At 43.9% G+C, this 20,034-nt stretch overlaps 1 protein-coding gene across 1 annotated transcript; it reads left to right on the plus strand.

Annotated features, from left to right (window-relative positions):
• Positions 1–462: 462 nt before the first annotated feature.
• Positions 463–2,421, plus strand: LOC147891315 (putative xyloglucan 6-xylosyltransferase 5). Its single transcript, XM_087389195.1, has one exon. The coding sequence runs from the start codon at positions 1,303–1,305 to the stop codon at positions 2,419–2,421; it is 1,119 nt and encodes a 372-aa protein (XP_087245321.1). The 5' UTR covers positions 463–1,302.
• Positions 2,422–20,034: the final 17,613 nt, after the last annotated feature.

Raw genomic sequence — 20,034 nt, forward strand, 5'->3', positions numbered from 1 at the left:
AGGGAGGGTGTTGCTGAGTTTTGGTGTGCACAGTCCAAGTAAAAGGAGGATGTTGCTGAATTTTTGTGCCCATGCGTTCTTCAGCAGTGCACCGTGCACGATACGGTGCTCTTTTGAAAAGCTCCCAACGGAATCGCATCACACGGACTTCGGTACAATCATACATGTATATGATAGAAAGACAGCAAGTCTCACTGGTGCGATCATTTGTCAATTTTCATTTCGATTCACATCTGCGTTTGACAGTTCGTTGTTCAACCGTTCCACCTTCCGGTGAAAATGAAACTTGCACTTTAATCAGTTTACATGATTTCGATCTTCATCCTTTAATGATCGTCAAGGCGGAGTGAATCCAAAAAAAAATCACGTAACCGTTGTATTCTGTTTTGCTAACAGCTGGTTCTCGTGGCGGCGCGAGAACCGTCTGCCTAGGCACGCAAACGAAGATTACCTCGATTCCTGGGCCGGTCTTCTTAGAGAAGCATTGTTGCCACTTTGCATCACGAGTCACAACTCAAGAAGTGTTAAACAGGAAGTCGCAGGACTGGGAATTTCAGCCCCCGACGTCTGTTTCCGGGTCCAAGAAGGCCGAAGGCGCTGCAAGCAGCAAGTTCATGAGCAGTTCCCAGTGCCGACCACACTGCACATTCGTCTGCTTTTTGGAGGCGTCCAGACGCCATTACGACGGAAACGAAAAATGCCAAAACCCTGGCGCTGGATTCAGGGACAGCTTTTCTCTCTTTGTCATCAATTACTCGAGCCCGCTAGGCCCGAGTCCCATCCCCGGTCTGGAATGAAGACAGCAACGCACTACCGAACGTTTCTTCAGGAAGGTGGGCACTTGGAACCCGGGCCTTAAGTCTGAAGGAAGTAAGGCAGGCCGGGGTCCCGCCGAAGCAGCTGTGAAACTTGCGCCCGTGCTAAATTAAAGAGATTTCTGAGCTCACACTGCCGGCAGCCTCACCATCGGAAACTAGGAATATTGCTGGCTCGAGGATGGAATTGGCCAACGAGAAAGAGGGGGTTAGAGAGATAATGGTGAACTCTACGACACACTGCACAGTATGGTGTTCACGCAAAACCTGCTGGCTATAGTGGATGAAGGACGACTAGAGTAGATATAGACCCATTGCAGTGGCCTCTGGAGGCCACGCCATCTGCTAATTGAGAAATCTTTTGCCTAATCTGAGAAAGGAATCCCTTTCATCCGTCTCCAGCTCTTCAATCCTCCCATCTCCATTACCAGATCAGTTGCATGTAGCCGTAATCCTTCTCCACACGCTCTCCTCCCGCCCGGCCGCTATGGCAGCTGAGAGCATCATGCGGATTCCTAGTTTGATCAGGATTCCCAGCTTGAACCGGGTTCCGAGTTTGAGCAGAGTTCCTAGTTTGAGCAGAAACCTGTCGGGCAGCAGAGGTAGACAGATGCAGAAGACGTTGAACAATGTGAAGGTCTCTGTGATGTGTGGGCTGCTTACCTTCGTGGTGCTGCGGAGCACAATTGGGGCGGGGAAGTTCGGGACGCCTGCTCAGGACTTCGAGGAGCTACGCCAGCATTTAGCTGGGTTGAGGAGGCTACACAGAGCAATTGCGGAAATAGAAGACACAAGGAAGGACGAGATCTCGGGAATGGGGCCGGGTGACGGCAAAGCGGACGATGATGCAGCTCGAAGAAGCTGGCGAAGCAGTAGAATTACAACGAATTCGCGCTACAGCCGCGTCAAAGGTGGGAAGCCGCGCGTTGTGCTGATTGTAGGATCGAAGTGGAGTGGCTGCGAAGCAAATAGAGAGGGCAGCGATGCTTACTTCGTGAAGACGATGAAGAACAGGATCGATTATTGCAACCTTCACGGGATCGACATATACCAAAGCCGAGAAACGGCAGGGGAGGAAGCTGGAGAATGGGCGAAGCTGCGGCTGCTGAGGGAGGCGATGGAGGCGAAGCCGGGAGCGGAGTGGCTATGGTGGGTGGGGAGCGGGGGGGTGGTGGTGACGGATATGGAGGAGGAGCTACCGGTGATGGAGGGGGGGTACGAGGGGTACAATGCGGTGGTGCTGGGGGGAGGCCGGGGGGAGGGGGAGGAGTGGGAATGGCTGAGGAGGAGGAGCGATGCGAGCTTTCTAGTACGAAACGGCGAGGGAGTGGTTGAGTGGGCGACGGAGAGAGGCGGCGGCGCGGCGGAGAGGGTGGCGTTCATGGACGGGACGTTGCATGCGGATGAGCTGGCGGCGGTTGACGGCGGCGGACGCCGGCGATTTTTGACGGATTTCTCCAATTGCGACCCATGCACGGCGGCCGCCGCCGCCGCCGCCTCCTCCTCCTCCTCCTCCTCCGCCTGCCTCCACCACCTCGAGCTCACCCTCGACCTCGTTGATCGCCAACTTCTTGAGCTCTATGGATTCCGCAGAACCACCCTCTGATTCATCTCCTCCTCTAGCTTACGGCTTGAGCTAGCCAGAAGCTTCGCCGCCGGCTCCTCTCCCACCCCTCCCAGTAGCCCGTGTAGCCTCCTCCTGCCTCATCCTTTTAGCTCGCCCTCCCATTGATCGACATTGTCTGCCCTAGCACCTCCGCTCGCCGCCGCCGCTCGCTTCCTCCTCTTCCAGCTCCACAATGCGATCTGGCTCATATATTCCTGTTAACACTAGCCTCACCGCTGGTTTCCTCCTTGTATATAATTTTGTCGCTCCATTTGCTCTTGCGCTGCTCCTCCCCTTCCTCAACACCAACCTCTATCCCTCATTCCTAGTTTGTCGCAGCTTCCGCTGCTCGCCCTTGCCCATCTTCTTTTAATTCCTCACGTTCCATGGCTGTTTTCCCCCCCCATTCATACGTGCCTTCTACTCACACGCCATTTCTCTTCGACAAGCTCAATCCAACCTGCTTACAGGTCGCCGCGTGTCGTCCCCTTCACTACTTCTTCATTTGTACAATTGTTCGTTCTGTGTTTCTGCTCTCTACTCCTCAGCGTTTTCTGCCTCAACATGCCCACACCAGTTCATCGGCACCGCCATCTGCATAAGGGCGACGAGTGCAGGCGTTGGACTTTGTACTTAACGTACAATTCGGAAATAAATCAGTGAGATTCCAATCCATGGAAAACCAGTGTTTGATGCTTAGCCTGATTGTAGCAAAGAAGGCAACGTCGAAATAGATAGATAGAGAAAGAGAGAGAGAGAGAGGGGGAGGGGGCGAGGGGGGGCCGGGTGTTTTTTTCTTTTCGGGGGGCGGGGGGGGGGGGTTGTTACGCCTTAGGATTTGGTAACAATGTGCTTTGCCTTTAGTAGTTGAAGCTTTAGAGAAGAGCACACCATAGCACTAAATCATGTGAATAATATGGCTAAGATAGTCCATTGTGGAGTGAAATTTAATATTGTCTCTTACCATATGCTTGTATAATGAAAAGCAAATATATATATGTATATATTTTATTTTATTTTATTGGAAAAAAGCCCCTCTTTATTAAAGGGGGGGTCAAACCCTAGAAAAGAAGACCAAATACAAAATGATGGCCAAAAAATGGGCATAAAACCAAGGCTACCCTCATAAGCAGAGGGGGGTCACGGAACTACATCAGATACAAACAAATGTCACCGAGAGTACCACGCACTTACTCATCAGTTTTGCTCACCAATTGGGCTAGATCTGACAGATAGTTCTTCACAGCAATACAAATGAAGCTTTCACATCTCCCAGCGGCCGGGCCTTCTTTAAATACCAACTAGTTCTTGATCAACCAAAACCATAGCAAACTGCCCCGTGAATGTAAGGCCAGCATGCTTGATGTGGAGGAACCTCGAGGCATCTCCTAACAACGCTAGCCTCCAACATGACCTATTAGAGAAATCCGATTTTAGCCCAACACGCCGATTCGCTACCCTAGCATACAACCAGATACCTTGGATAACAAGACAACTCCAAAAAAGGACCCATGATCACAATCCTCATCCCAAGAGAAATCAACTCCATCTTTTATTAGCATAGTCATGGGTCGCATCAAAGTAGCATATTGATCAATGAAGCGGCGATAGTATCCTGCTAGATTGACAGATGAGCGTACCTGACGTTTGGTTGTTGGCGGGGAGAGCTTGAGGATAGCTTCTACCTTCTCGGGGTAGGCTTGATGCCCTCAGATGAGACAATATGTCTCAGTAACCTCCCTTGAGTGGCTCCAATGGTGTATTTATCAAGGTTGAGGCTGCCATTCACATCATTGACCCTTTGGAAGGCCAACCTAACCTTATGACATGCTCCTTATGTGCCGAGAATATATAGAAATCATCTAAAAACACCTCCAAGAAAACCCCCAAATATGGGGCAAACACCATCTGCATAAATCTTTGAAAGGTAGCAGGAGCATTGGTGAGGCCAAATGGCATTACTTTGAATGCAAACGTCCCCAAGGTGTGGCAAATGTGGTTTTAAGCACATCCTCCTCAACAATTCTGATTTAATAAAACCCAGAGTAACCATCATGGAAAGTATACATCTCATGACCACTTATCTTCTCAAGAATGAGGTCTTGAAAGGGAAGAGGATGATGGTCCCTCTTGGTGGCCGCATTGAGTTTCTTATAGTCGATGCAGACCCGCCACTTGTTGTTTTTCTTTGAGGTGACTACCACTGGTGAAACCCGTTCAGTATTGTGAACCGGAACAATAAACCCAGCTTCTACAAGTTTATGCAACTTTGAGCGCAAAGCATCTGTCTGTAGGGGCCCTAATCTCTGATACTTCTGAGCCACAGGCTTCGCATCAAGCTTCAGCTCTATCTTGTGCTCTATGGCAGTCACATGGTGAAGGTGGTGGTAGCTAGTTGCGAAGAGGTCAGGGAAATCTTTGAACATTTCTAAGAACTCGTCTTTCTCACTTGGTGTGAGGTCTGGGGAAAGCATAGATTCAAGTTGTTGAGGACTAGCTGTTACCTTTTCTACATGTGGCAGGGTCGGAGATACCCCCATCATGTAACCTTCCTCCTCTTAGAACTCCTCCCCCCCGTCTGATTCTTCCATTGATTCAGACACCGAGAATAAGAGAGTATCACTATCTTGCTCCTCTTCTTCTTCTGGTTCAGTGGCACCTAGTTGCACCGAGATCTTCTCCTTAGAAGCACCAAAAGACATGTGTCCTATCTTCCAATAGCTGACTGCATCACTCTTTCTCAACCATGGTCTCCCGAGTATGGCTGGGTAACTCCTGCCTGTATCTTCGATGTCCGCCACATAGAAATTGACGGTGGTGGTTAACCCATTGACAGTGATGGGCAAATCCTCAATGACTCCCAGGGTGGCGAGTCATCGACCATCTGCTACCTTGATTCGAGTGGAGGAATTCCTTGTGCATTTCAAATTCAATTTCTTCATGATATGGGGCACCATGATATTACATGCAGCTCCCCCATCGACACACACACTTTTGACATAGCAATTATCTATGATGACATCTACTGTATGTGGGTGCCGATCAATTTCTTCAGAGATAGAAGAGACCTCTCCTACCTTTCTCTTTTTCTTGCTCCTCCTTGTTGAGAGCCCTTGCTATAGCTCACGTCTCACCTTAGGGCTTAATGCTATTAGTCGAGGGAGCATGATTCTCAAAGACCAATGAGCAAGGTCTTGAACGACCGAATAGTCCTCTTGCCTTGAGCTGATAGGAAAATTCAAGGGCGACCACTTACTCCTGCGAGATCTTTTAGTCTTCTCTGTTGGTGGGTCTGCCATCTCAGCATCTGAGGGCTCTGAGAATGACACCTTCTTCCTGGGGCGGCCCAGTTGGAGAGGGGTCCGAGGTGGTACGACTTCTTTTCCCAAGGTCAAGGATCTTTACGTCAGAATCCTCTGTGCCTGATTTACTTAGAAGATTCACCCTTGGAATATTGGGGCATTCCGTGCGATAATGACCCTTCTGGTGGCTCTCGTAGCACACAACATTGGCACGTTCTCTTGGAGGGCGATTGGTTTGATTTCTGATGCCCACCATCTCAAGCCGAAGATCATTCAGGGCCTTGGCTAGGTCATTGACTCCGGGTTCTTTAGCAGGACGGGCCGGGGCAGTAGGAAGGAGTGTGGCTCATGGGCGAGAGGCTGGGGAAATCTTCCAGGTGGAGGTTGAGGATATACTCCTTGTTGAGGGTATGCATCTAAGGGAGGACCATACATTTGAGGTGGAGGCGGTGAATACATCCCTGATGAGGGGTGGGGGTATGCCCCTGAGTTGGAACCCCCATGTTGTTGTTGCAAGAATTGAGGGGGTTGCGGAGGGACAATCGTCTTCTTTGAAGCGGGGTCACACTGAACTTTATCAAACTTTTGAGCAATCTCATGTGCTAGCACCAAAGTGTCTGGATTCTGTTGAGGCAGAATTCGTCACTTGCTCCTGCTACAAGGTAACCCAGCACATGCTGAGTCATTCCAGCTCGAAATCCGTAGCTCAAAATCTAGCATTGTCCTCTTGCATGGCAATTAAATAGTCCAGGAGCACGGTCACTCGATCCACATATCAACATGCCGTCTCACCTTCTGACTGCTTCAAGTTTGCCACCTACAGGTACACATTCTCTGGCTCCTCTTCTTTGCCGAAATACTCAATCATCGCTGCTGTCAACATTGGCGAGCTTTGGCGAACGTCTTTGGCCTACTTCTCATACCACACTTGAGCCAAATTTGCCCTCTAGAAATGTGGGAAGAATTAATAGCCATCTATCTTCAGTAAGAAAGTTGGGAGAAACACAACGGCCCTTGAAGGCCATAAGATACTCATTTGGATTTTCTTCAACCCGTCCACAAAACACGGGAATGTCAGCCATGCTTGGAAAATGGAAAAGAGAGAGACAAAATGAGGCTTATCTATGGGCAAACAATGGAAAGAGATAGCTTGAACTAAAAATCAAGAGAAGATACATCCACAAAGCACACATAGGTAGGGTAGGGTGTGACTGGTGTATTGTGAAATACTACACAGGAAGAATCTTCAGCATAGAATAGCTCATAGACAATCTTAAAAGAACCAACCCTCATGATACCGCATCCATCTTTACAAGCGAGGGTTAAAGACATGGTGCTGCATGAGGTTGTTCATCAAGGCAAACAAGAATGCCATGACAAATGTCAATAGTTGGAGAGCTTGCATATCACCTTCAGCTTCTTCCAGTTCTTGTAATCGCCATGATATTTCTTCAAGGGGTGTACGGTCTGGCATCCTTCTTTTGAGCAATGTCCTTGAGGACCTTCTGATGATCTTCCGAAGTCGGGAAACTCGTATCAAATATGCCCAACAGTTAGTTTCATGATGACCACAACCTTTGCATTCCTTATAAATGATCACGTTCATTCGTGGCTTCCAGCTTTGTTGGGGCAGTGCTTCCACTCGCTTCATGCATGATTGAAGTACAAGCTTCACGTGCCAAGAAATCATAAACTATATTTTGAGCTCAAGCGATATGTTGAATTTTTAGCTCTTCAAATTGTTGGCAAAGTTCCAATGCTTGTTGATGTCATGGAACCAAGCCTTCACTCCGCACCTTCCACCTTCCACTAACTTGTTCACACCTGAGTTGAGAATCTCCTTGCACCTCAAGTTGCTTGATGCGATGTTCTTGCACCTTTTGTAGCCCAAAAATGAGTGCCAAGTACTCAGCTTGGTTGCAAGTACTTGCTGGTGTAGACTTGCTATAACAATACACCTCACCCCCTAGTGAAGTGAGCTTCACACCCACACCAGCATCCTTTGTCGAAGGTTTGTATCCGCCGTCAAATTGGAGGAGTCAAGATGTCATCACACCAAGACTGAAATCCGGACATCCCAAGTTTCTCGGTAGTCCAAGATAGGTAGAAGGAGAGGGTGGGGAGAATTCAATACTTGAGCAAGACATTCATTACCAAATAAGCTTGCAATCCTTTGTTGATAGTTTATCTTTAGACCAAAAAGAATTACAACTTGAAGCTCAAAATGAGGCACAAAAGGTTGATTAGGTACAAAGGGATTCCTTGGTCAAAACATTACCAACCATAGCTGAGCCCTAGAAACCTTTGTAGTGAGATCGAGAAGAAATCATTCAAGACGAGCTTATCCACAGGAATTAATAAGCAGATGTGCCAAATCTCTCCGCAAGCTTAGGGAGCATCCCACCCTTCGAAGAATGTCACCCTTTTAATTACCTCCAATGTAGCAAGTAGCTCGATCATTGCACAATGAGTAGAATTAAAATCAAAGTCCTCCCAGTGGATCACTAGTTCTTCACCTTGAATCATCCACAGTGTATCATCCCACCCATCGTCTTCTTGAACAATGCATTGTACAATCAGTTGTTGAAGATCGACACGAAGATCAAGAAAGAGATCTCGCCAATTGGCAGCTGTAATGAGCGGAGGACCAAGCACCAAATCCTTGAACTCGTCGAGAAGTGACATAAATATCCACCCTCCTCCTGTGGCGTGTGTCCAAGAAGTGAACTTGAAAAAGTTCATAATCTACAATCTAGTATCAGATATGAATAGAGCACATGAAATGAAGTACTTTTGCTTTTTACAACAAGAGGAAACTCCCTACAGTTAGAGAGTTATAGTTCATGAGATTTCACCATATAAGCAATATCATTACACTTTCATCACTTCCTATTTGCTGGCCCATTGGTAAGTCTTCCTTTTGTGAATGGGGAGGTCTTGGGTTCAATTCCCACTCCTTAATAAAAAGAGAGGAGAGGAGAGGAGAAGAGAAAGAGAAGGAGAAAATGAAGAGGATAGGGACGCGAGATCCTTTGTAGCAGCCCGAAAAGTCTATCCGCGACACGCAGGTGTGCCAAAAGATGCAGGGACCCCAGAAAACAGTCATGATTTGTCCATAATGCACAGATGTGCTAGCTACACACCAAGGGGCGTGTGGGTGTTGCAGTTTTACAGATGCGTAGGAGCGGTTTTGCAAGCACGATCGACCAAAATACACGTGGCACCGCACAGAAGATGTACAGGAACCCAGAAGATGCACAAGAACCGTAGGCTGAAGGCGCAGGAACCCAGAAGATGCGCAGGAACTGCAAGCTAAAGGCACAGAAATTGAGAGAAGTTTTGCAGCCGCAGAGATGGAGTGCGAATAGTCTACGTGCAGAAGATACGCAGATTGGAGGCACAGAAGCAAAAAACCGCACATGGAAGGTGCTACAGAACTACACCTAGCTGTAGGAGTAACGAATTTTACACCACTAGCAGTGGAGATTTCGATCCCAGCAGCCACACCAATTCTATTAACTAGAAAAGAATTCGAGGCATGATGCTAAACGCGATGCATGGCGACGCTCGAGGGCCATAGAGGAAAAGGGAACATGAGGAAAGAAGCATTAACATAGGTGGGGAAAAAGGATTAAGAGGGGTGGGAATGAAGAGAGGGACTATGGCACAAGGGGGAAGGGAGAGGGGGAAGAGGAGCATGTACATGATGGGAGGTGGAATGTAGAGATGGAGACATCAAGGGAGGAGGGTCATGCTTTATTTGAAAGGAAAGATGGGGGGAAGAAATCAAAGTACTAGCTAGGTGGCTTTACACGAATGAGCGTGTTCTATCAAGGAATAGCCTCTCCTTTTATAGCCAAGAGAGGGGGTCTCTCTTAATAAATGCATCTTCCCACATGCATGGTGTGTGTGGAAAAGTCTTCCATGTGGGCTAGGCGGTTACGCATTCTCAATTGTGTACGATAACCCTTGGCCTCATTTTTCCACATATATCAACACCCATATCCCAAGTCTAAGATACTCCCTTGGTCTCTTCCCAATTTTATAATGAATTCAAACATCTAGGAGGACAAGTGGAGGGTTGGCACAAGGAATCTTGCCACCTCATCCTACTTTCCCATTATTTAACTTCCATTCTTGGACTTTCTATACCCCCCCCCCACATGGGCCTATCCTACATGGAGGGAATAATCCAATATTATATCCATCTCCACCTATTTTATATTACTTCTCCCATGGTTCTTGGGCCATATCTCACTAAATGTAGGCGTGGGACCGCCTAGGTGGAGGGGTGGTACATGGAGGACCCATGCCACCTTATCATTTTATATTATTACTACCACGGATTATGTACAACACACCTTATGGGTCCTCTTACATGGAAGGGTGGCACATGGTCATGCCCTGCCACCTCAACCTTGGGCCTTATGCACACCATATTTTATTATACTATTGCCACACATACAAGCACACACACATATTTATGCCTTTTACTTTGGTCAAATTTATCCATAGCAATAAGCCAAGCCCCAATAGTGTGACCCCAAATATATAAGGACTTCCCCATGAGAGACCCATCTAACCGGTATTGCATTAGCACACTCAAGACACAAATCCTTCAAAGTTCTCAGAGCATACAATTTGTTCCAATACATACGGATCCAGAAGCCTGACAAAACTGTTCTATAATCCTTCTGAATACCTCCATATAGGCCTGATTTTTTGCACAAAAAACAAGATCATAAGCCATCAGTGAACAACTAAGATATCATTTGGTTTCTTGATGGAAGGATAACACCATCAGAAGATCTTTATTCCTTGTTGACTTCATAGCCTGAATTAGTGGGAATGAGGAAATAGCAAATAAAAGAGGTGCTAGTCGACATCCTTGATGCATAGATCTTGTGAGGCTAAAGCAACCAACTACCCCACCGTGAAAAATTCATTCCTAAACAAAGTGGACACCATTTGGATAAAGGCATTACCAATGGCCAACACCTGCAGAATAACATCGGCTTTTTGTTTTTAAAAAAAGAAAAAGGAAAAGAAAAGGAAAGGAAATATTATTTCAAAGAGCATTCTTGAACTAACTAAAATCATAGCCTTTTCTTTCTCGAGAAATAAGGCATTAATAAAGGCTTCTTGATTATGTTATTATAATCGTATGAAGATTCTCTTAAGAATGTACCATACTAGAGATCATCATTTTTAACAAGTCATGGATCAATACACCATGTAAGCAATCTTATTGATGATGGTCTATCACATAAAGTGTTACCTACCTAGTTCATTTGATAGTACTAACTCTCTCTCCCACTTGGCTTACTGTCTGTACTTGCTTGTCGAACACAAATATGTTGCAAGAAGGAGGTTGTGCAGTTTATCAATGTCTTTGGGGAGGCTTAGGGCATTTACACACTTGCCCCCACCCATGCACATGCCCAAGGCTCATGGATGGGCACAGCTGCCCTGCCCATAGTCCAGATGCATTTATTGTAGTTTGGGCACCCACAGTGTGTAAACACCCTTAGGTAAAGAGCATGATGCAAGTCCTAAAAGGGCGCTTCAAGGACTAGGACAAGACATTAAAATTCTCTGTGTAATTCTAACAAAAAGTTTAGCAGCGATGCACATTTGTACAAAGATGGAAATTTTGCTATTAATACGGTAAATTTTTTCCTTCGAGAGACAAATTGAGGCTACTAGGATGGATCTAAAGAACGATGCCTACATAACAGGTTGAAGTGAATCCTTAATTCCATTAGAAGGTGAGGCACCACTAGGATGAGACTCATTCGTGAGAAGCAATGCTCATATGCCTAGAATGTGTGTAACCATCCTTCTACCAGCATGGATAAGGAAAGAAATCAAAAGACAATCGAGAAATAGCATTCTATCAAGGTGAAGAGGTTGCCACTCAATGTGCATTAAAGGGTATCTCTACAAGTAAAGCATGAAGAGGTAATACTGAATCCTACACATTATGGTGGTCAATATCCCATTAGAGTTGGTAAGAGATGATCTGTTCAATCTTGCTTCCTATGGCCTGTGTATTCTCTAGTCCCTTCTCTCATTTAAAGGTACCGAGAGATGGTTCTCTTTAGATTAATTTGTGGGCAAATGCTTTTATCTAGTAATTGTAGCATTTGATTGGGTTAAGGAGTGGTTGTGTTGAAAACCCTAGCCTCTAGGGGCACAATGGTGTTTCCTCTCCAATGGAATCCTACATTCTCTTCAAAGCTTCTCATCACTTCTGATGTTTGGTTTGGGCTTCATAGTTGGACTTTTCTTTGTGGTGTCTTCACTCTTTAGACCTAGTGGCTATGTCACTTGGGAAGGCTTTGTCAAGTGTTTAAAAAAACTTGTAAACATCTTTTTTTTTTGGAAAAAGGACTAACGATACATGTAGACACAGAGAATTGTAAGTGTAATTATATTTTAACTTCTAAGTATTGTAGTTACTACGTAGATTCAAACAAAGAATGGCGATAAGTGCAAATGTAAGTATCATTAGCTACTACACTAGTGTGTGTGAAATATCGACATTCATGTACAGAGCATGATGTTGTGCATGATGATAGTGCAGATAGATACTTACATGAGAGAGAACATGATGTGGGGAAAGGCAACTTGCCATTCCACACCTATTTCAATAGGTATATTACCATGTGTAGAATCATCTAATTATGTTGGGAGGGGACAAGGCAATTGGATGGTTGCTCTCTCTTGAGTTCTAGCTCACTTACATGGAATGGATTAAGGAAAATGGCACCTTCTAGATGTACATACTAACAAGAAAAGCAAAGCTACTTGAAAGGTCTTGAATTGCTAACACATCTTAATGACATGATATTGTTTGTCTCTTTTACATGGATAGCAATCATGGCGGAGAGAGGAAATTTTTGTACTTCAAGGATCTCTTGCCCTTGCAGAGAATAAGGTAGGTCAACAACAATCCCAGAGTTAGGCTCATGGAGGGGGGCAAAATCCTATATGAAGCCACAAGATTTTGTTACAATGTTAGATCGTCAGAAGTGGAGATGCAACATTTGCAACCAAGTGTTCACAGGATCTGCCTTAAGGACCTTTCTATTCTTAAACTTTTGATTGCATGTGTATCTTCTCCTAATTTCTTTCTCCCTTTCATCCTTCCAACCTCTCCATTTCCTTTGGTTTTTGAAAATGTTTTGCATGTTTCCCTAAGAGGTAGAGGGAGAGATTTTTAGGTGAAGTACTTTTCTAAATGAAGACATATCATGGTTGGAGGCTTGAGTAGAAAAGATTATCAAATAATAAGGAATGTAGCTAATGACAATGGTATTGATTGAAATGTCAATCAAGTGATAGAATTGCCATGGGAATTTTTTTTGTAAAAAATGCATACTAAGCCCTTGAATATCTACTTGGATTAATTTTATTAAATTTTGTACTTATTTTATGAAGTGGCCAATGCAGAGGGCGCTTTCCACATTTGTACTTTGGCTCCCACCTTTCTGTCTTCTTATGCAATTAAAATTCTTTGAATGAGAAAATTAAAAGTCCATAAGATCAAAATAATGTGTTGTTGTGGAGCACTTGGTTGGTGCATCTACACCCTACTCTTGGTCACAACCACGATCAAGCATAACATGCTATGATTTGCCAAAGTAATATAGTTCTACGTTAAAAAATTGAAACATTGCATGTTTTGAAACGATTCCCTTAAAAGCCAAGAAAACGCTTCTTTAACCCTTTAAAAACCCAAACTTTGGAACCAAAAATTGGATTGTCCAAAACTCTTACATCATATGTATCCTTGAGATTTTGAACATAATATCTTGCTTGTTGGTCTCTCTCTCTCTCTCTCTCTCTCTCTCTCTCTCTCTCTCTCTCTCTCTCTCGTCTAGATAAGCTCTTCGATGTGGAGTGCTAATTTGGCCCTCCGCCCCCTGACCCCTTGGGCAAGAATATCTCTCTCCACTCCTAGGGGTCCCCTAGCTCCACAGTCCCACCCATCTTCTAGTCCTTCGCTTTTCAAAAAACTTATAAACGATATACAATGAATGTTCTTCATTTCCACATGTAAAAAATATTTCCTCAATTTAGTAAAATCTACAAAATTTTAGGTCAATCCTTGAGCTTGAAGAGTACAATGCCCTTGAATGAGGGGTTCAAACCCTTTCTGAGAAGGGCAAGAGAGAAAAGGGCCTTCAAAAAGAAGTGCCACATTGGAAATCTTGAAGTGCCCTTCAAAAGTGATAATAAAAAACTCTTGTAGTACCCTTTAGAATGAAATTCTTATTTACATTTTCTCCAAAAAAGTCTTCAAATTTTTGAAACTGCAAGCTTTGCAAAATGGCTGGTTTTGTAGCATGGAAGTTAGCACATGTATGGTAGCATGGGTTTAGGATAGGAATCTTTTTGTCATCATTACTCCCATCCTAGACCACTTCCTAGACCAAGTGGTCTAGGATGGATTTAGAATGGGAGTAGCGACTTTTTCTCCCATCCTGGACTATGGCCTCTAGACTCGAGCAACCAAAATAGGTTCCCCTTTTTTAGGGAATAAAAAACATGGAAGGATGACATGTCTCCTTGTCCCTATGTGGTCCCCACCTCCTAAACACATGAAATGATTCCATGTGTCCTCTTCCTCCTAAACCCATCTGTGACGCCAAAAATTGATATTTTTAATTTGGCATTGGTAATTTTTTTCTCTATGCTTGATAAGAGTTTGAGTATCAAGTGATAGCCTAGCGGCTCTCACTTATTTCTATTATCTATGATATTGTATGGGATTGATAGGATGAGTGGAATGGCTCATTGTAAATACCATAGGTATGAATTATAAATACCTTGGTATGGGGTGAGAGTTATTTGTGTATGGGATATTATGGAGTTGTTAGAAAATAGGAAGAGTGAGTCATATAAAGAGGTGGGCTCATGTCCATATGTTCCAATAATATAAGAGAGGCCACATGCCAAGCGTGTGGAAGGCATGTGGAGGAGTGTGAAGTCAAGGAATCCTTCTAGAATTCCTATGTGGAATAAGGAGGATGTGGACATGTGGAAAAGAGAGGGTCCCTATGGGCTCCATGTGGAGAGACTCTTGACTTTCTCAATATTTTAAGAGTCTTCAGCATCTTGTGATGGGACACATGGCAAGAGTAGCCAAAAGGGACATGGATGGTGACATACAGGCTTATGTGATCGATGGGGAAAGGATTCTACAGGCAGCAATTGTAAATGGGTGAAGGAGGGTAACAAAATCTCTATAAAAGGAGCCCTCCTCTCCCTTGTTCATCAATCTCTTCTACCATTAGGCCTCATGTTGTTGTAGCTCTAGTCTCCTCAAGCCTCTTCCATGAGCCTTCTCTCCCTCTTGTAGATATTCTCTTATGTAGACTCTTGAGTCCATCTCTCTCTAGTTTATTCTCTCTCTATGAGTAGAGTCTTGGAGCTTCCGCTCCCTCTTGTATGTATGAAACCTCTTCTTCTCCCTTTTGTTTGTATTGTTTTGAGTTGCAGTGGAGTGGATTCTCACTCTATTGGTAATGAGGGTCACTTTAGGTTCTCTCTCTTGAGTGTCTCTTCCCTTTTCTTTCTTTCAAAGCCTTAAAAGTTCTTTCTATTCAGCCACTCACTGTGCACACATGGTCCATCTGTTTCCCGAGCCACCATGCAAACTTCTTCCCCTCTTCTAGGCGAAATCTATGAGGGGTGGATCATTGATGAAGGTGGAGTCTTGAGGGAGCATCCTACTCAAGCGAAATTAGCATGGGTGGAGGGCAGTTTTCATCATAGTTTGACCCCCTATTAGTGTTTTGCTCATAACTTTCTGTTCGGTGGTCCAATTTTAATGAAATTTATATCAACGTGAAGCTCTCTTTAAGACGCATGTTCTTATGTGATCAGATCTTTAATCAGATATTGTTGTAAAAATTTATGAGTCTCTATGTCTGATAGTCTGTTTTCATGACAGTTTTTACTCCCTTCCAGTAAACTCTCCATATCTCTTCAACCATCTATCTATTTTCAACGAAACTTATATCAGCACGAAGCCCATCTCAAGATGCATCTCTTTATGTGTTTGAATCTCTGATATCATGTCTCTATTGAAAGTTATAGGCCTCTATGTCTAATGATAGTTTGTATAGTGTTTTAAGCAAGTGTAAAGGTGTCTATGAAGAAGGTGCAATGTTTCCTCAGAATCTACCCATCCGACCCAATCAGCCCCTTCGAACTCCTTAATATATATCAGTTCATGTCATGTTGAGCCGCAAGATCTTCTTTCAACAACATATCTCTCTTCTCTTTGGTGCAGACCGGCTCGCTAATAATATGGCCTCTACTGATCCTTTCCTTCTCCCTATGCTTGATTACAACATCACTTGGGATGTTACCATCTTCATTCTCATATGAGGCAGGAAAGTATGGTGTGGTATCTTGGCATAAAAACTTCTTTTAATGTCCCATTCTCAATGATAAATATCTTTGTCAGTCAGTTCAAAAGCAGCAGGAAGTGAAGAGGTGCATGAAGTTTATTACCCCCAACTTCATGTCACATCTTTTGGTGGAGACCCGGGTACATTTGGTATTGGATTCATCCCACCTTACTAAATGGTCTCGAGTGTCCTTGATTGCATGTTATGCCTACTATAGGCATGTGTTTTTGATGAGATAAAGAAGATGCCTGGAAGAACTCCGTTAGAAGAGATTGTAACCCATTTAAGAGAACTTGAAGATTGTGAAGGTGATGCTCAAGCTATTCACACAGTCACCATGATCATATCCTTTATGTTTGCACTGTTGAATATGTTGGTGAATCGACAATGTCGGCAATAGGCACAATGATAAATTGGGGATTGTTTCATGCACTAGTAGCTTGGTATGAAGAAGAGTTAAGTCTTTGGGTAGTTTTTGACTATAACAGTGGAGTGGTGATTCTCAATGCTTTCAACTTCTTTTGCTATGCAAATAATGAAGAGTACAATACCTTGAAGCTGTTATGTGCACTTCCAATTGTGAGAAGGGTGATTCTTGAATGCATGTATACACAATGTTTTCATGGTGCTAGTTGGTCACTTATTTTTAAAGATTTTGTTGAGAATCACATTGTGGAGGGTTTTCAACAAGTGGTTATGCATAATCAGTTGGTCTTGGTATACTAAGGCTCTGTGGGATCTTGTTTGGATCTTGTTTAGGATATTATTTGGATCTCGGTGTTTCCTTTTTGTGTTTCATCATGGAAGATTCTAGTGTTTAGAGGGACCCAAGGGGAAGACACGGAGTCTTATCTTTGGGATTTTGTTCGAGGATGCCGGCTTTTTGGATGGTCCATGAAAGATCGGGTGGAGATTTTGCTTGATTTTCTTGAAGGTGTAGCCTTGAGTTGGCATGAGACCTTGCTAGACTCTACCAAGGAGGACTGGGACCAAGTGGTGGTGGCAATGAAGTAGAGATTTGGGGTAGTGGAGTCGCCAAATGCTTTGATGTTGCAGTTGGACCAGTTCTATCAAGGAGAGGGTTAGATGGTCTCTGCATTGGCAATCCGATATGAAACTTTATGGACAAAGTATGAAAGGGCAGCTTTGCGAGTTATGGCATCTGCATCATTAGCCCCTCAAAGTCTCTCAGGGATGGAGCACTGAAAGTTGAGCAAATTTTTTATGGCTTTGGAGCCTCGTCTTTGCTCAAAAGTAATGAGTAAAGATCCAACAACATACATGGAGGCACTTCGCATTGCGACCAAGAAAGAAGCTTCTCTAAAGATCGAATCCTCTTTTGTGTCTTCAATAGCTTCAACTTCTAAGGTGGAGGTAATGGACACTCCTCAAGTACCAAAGTCCTCTGAGTTAGATCATAATATCTCCCAATTGATGGCAGAGTTTGAAAATTTGAAATTGCATTTGGTTAATGCATGACAACCTAGAGCACCAAAGAGTGAAGATAGGCCTCGAGATACACCAAAGAAAGAAAATAAGTGGCGGGTTTGTGTGGACTTTCATCCTTTGAATGCATGCACTAAGAGGGATCATTTTCCTTTGCCATTCCAAGATGAAATACTAGACCAAGTAGCAGGGCATGAGATGTATTCTGTATGTGATGGGTATTCTGGATACTTTCAAATTCATATTCGGGAGGAAGATCAAAATAAAACATCATTTATCACACCTTGGGGAGTCTTTGCTTACAGAGTGATGCCTTTTGGGTTGAACAATGCACCAGCTATATTTCAAAGGTTCATGAGTCAAGTCCTGGAGCCTTACTTGGGAAAGTTCATAAGGGTGTTTTTGGATGATTTTTGCATTTATTCTCGATGCATAGATCACATGGAGAAGTTAAAGAAGGCCTTAGCTAGGATTGATGAAGCGAAAGGGTGTCTAAATCCTAGAAAGTGTCATTTGGCTCAAGTAAAAGTAGTCTTATTGGGGCATATTGTGTCTGAAGAAGTCTTGCAAATGGATCCTGAGAAGGTTCAAGCAATCATGGCATTGCCAAGTCTTGAGAGTGTCTCTGATGTTCGCAGAATTCTAGGAAAGAGCAAGTATTATCAACGCTTTTGTGATGATTTCACAGAGATAGTGCATCCCATGAACTTGTTGACAAGAAAAGGATTTTCTTCCAATGGGGTGTGGAGCAACAAGAGTCTTTCTAGCAACTTAAGGAGGCCATGAGTAAGGGCCCAATATTGAAGCCCCTTGATTGGTCTCAAGACTTTTATGTAAATCCAAGTGTATCTTTGCATTCAGTTGGTGCTATATTGCTACAAAAAGGAGAGGCAGGTAGAATGTAACCCATCTATTATGCCAGCCGATAGCTTACAGATGTGGAAACAAGGTATAAAGAAATGGAGCAGCAAGCTCTCTCTTTGGTGTTTTTAGTCAGAATGTTTCGCTCCTATTTATTACCTCGACCATTTTTCTTCCTTACCTCTCAGTCTGTATTAGCATATCTAGTTTGCAAACCTAATCCTGGGGGGAGATTTGCAAAATGGTTGTCAGAGCTTCAAGAGTTCTCTCTCTCTTTTGTCACTGAAAATACCACTAGGTCCACTATGGCAGATTTGCTCACAGGATGGGAGGATCTAGGAGAAGAAAAGAAATGTAAGGAGAACATTAAAGATGAAAGAGATATATCACCAACAGCTTTTGTTTTGTATTTTGATGGGGCTTTTAGTCCTTCATGCCAACAAGGAGCCGGGGGGATGGTCTTGATGAATTCTTAAGGTCAAGAAGTATGGGCAAGAGGACAAGGGCTTCCAGGTATCACAACTAACAATGCAATTGAGTATGATGCTTTGATTCTTGGTCTAGAGCATTGTCTTCAAAGTCAAGTTAAAGAATTGGAAGTAAGAGGAGATTCTCAGCTTATTATAAAGCAAATGCAAGGGCATTACAAGACAAGAAGTCCTCATTTGAAGGAGCTTAATCAAAAAGCTATGGCACTATGTAGTCAATTTGATTTTTGCAAGTTTGTTCATATAAACAGAAACGAAAATCAAAGGGCAGATGAGTTAGCTACTCAAGCCATTGTAGTACAAGACCGGGGGGTGGTTTCTTTGGTAGACACTGGACGGCCAGAACTGCAAGATGTTCAGCAATATGTGGAAGAAGGCATGTTTCCTCGAGGGTTAACTCCACAACAAAAGCAGAGATTAGTAAGGAAGGCTTGTCCCTATACTATTGTTGATGACATTCTTTATAAATTGGGAAAAGACAAGGTGCTCCGTCGGGTGGTTCATCCCATGGAGACTAGGAGAATCCTAGAAATGTGTCATGAATGCTCTGGTCATTTTGCTTCAGCAAGCATAGCTAGGAGAATTCTTAATGCAGGTTACTTTTGGCCATGCCTCCATAAGGATGTATATGAATGGTGTCGAAGTTGTAAAGTATGCCAAAAGTTTGGAAAGCGATAGTTGATTCCTGGGCCCTTAAATCCTATTCCAGCATATGGACCATTTGAGAGGTGGGGGTTGGACTTTGTGGGACCACTCCCTCGCTCATCTCAAGGCAAGCATTATTTATTGGTGGCCATAGATTATGTGACTCGGTGGGCAGAGGCCAAGGCCACAATCAACAATAGCAAGGCAAGCACAGTTGCAAAATTTCTCTTTGATCAAATTTGTTCACCCTTTGGTTGTCCTTTCGAAATTCTCACTGATGGAGGAACCTCTTTTAGAAATGAACTAATTGAAGATGTGGTGCATAAGCTAAAGATTAATCATAGCATGTCCAGGCCATACTATCCCTAATGTAATGGCTTGGCTGAGAAAACAAATGGATTGTTGTCCAATTCAGTGGGAAAGCTTGTAGACACCAAGAAAAGGCAT

The sequence above is a fragment of the Dipteris shenzhenensis genome, chromosome 18 (assembly GCF_047967505.1).
Source record: "Dipteris shenzhenensis isolate YYH24624 ecotype China chromosome 18, Dip_SZ_1.0, whole genome shotgun sequence".
Classification (NCBI taxonomy): Eukaryota; Viridiplantae; Streptophyta; class Polypodiopsida; order Gleicheniales; family Dipteridaceae; genus Dipteris; species Dipteris shenzhenensis.

Coding starts and splice junctions, on each gene's coding strand:
- LOC147891315 (XM_087389195.1), top strand. CDS start 1,303: ATGGCAGCTGAGAGCATCATGCGGATTCCTAGTTTGATCAGGATTCCC.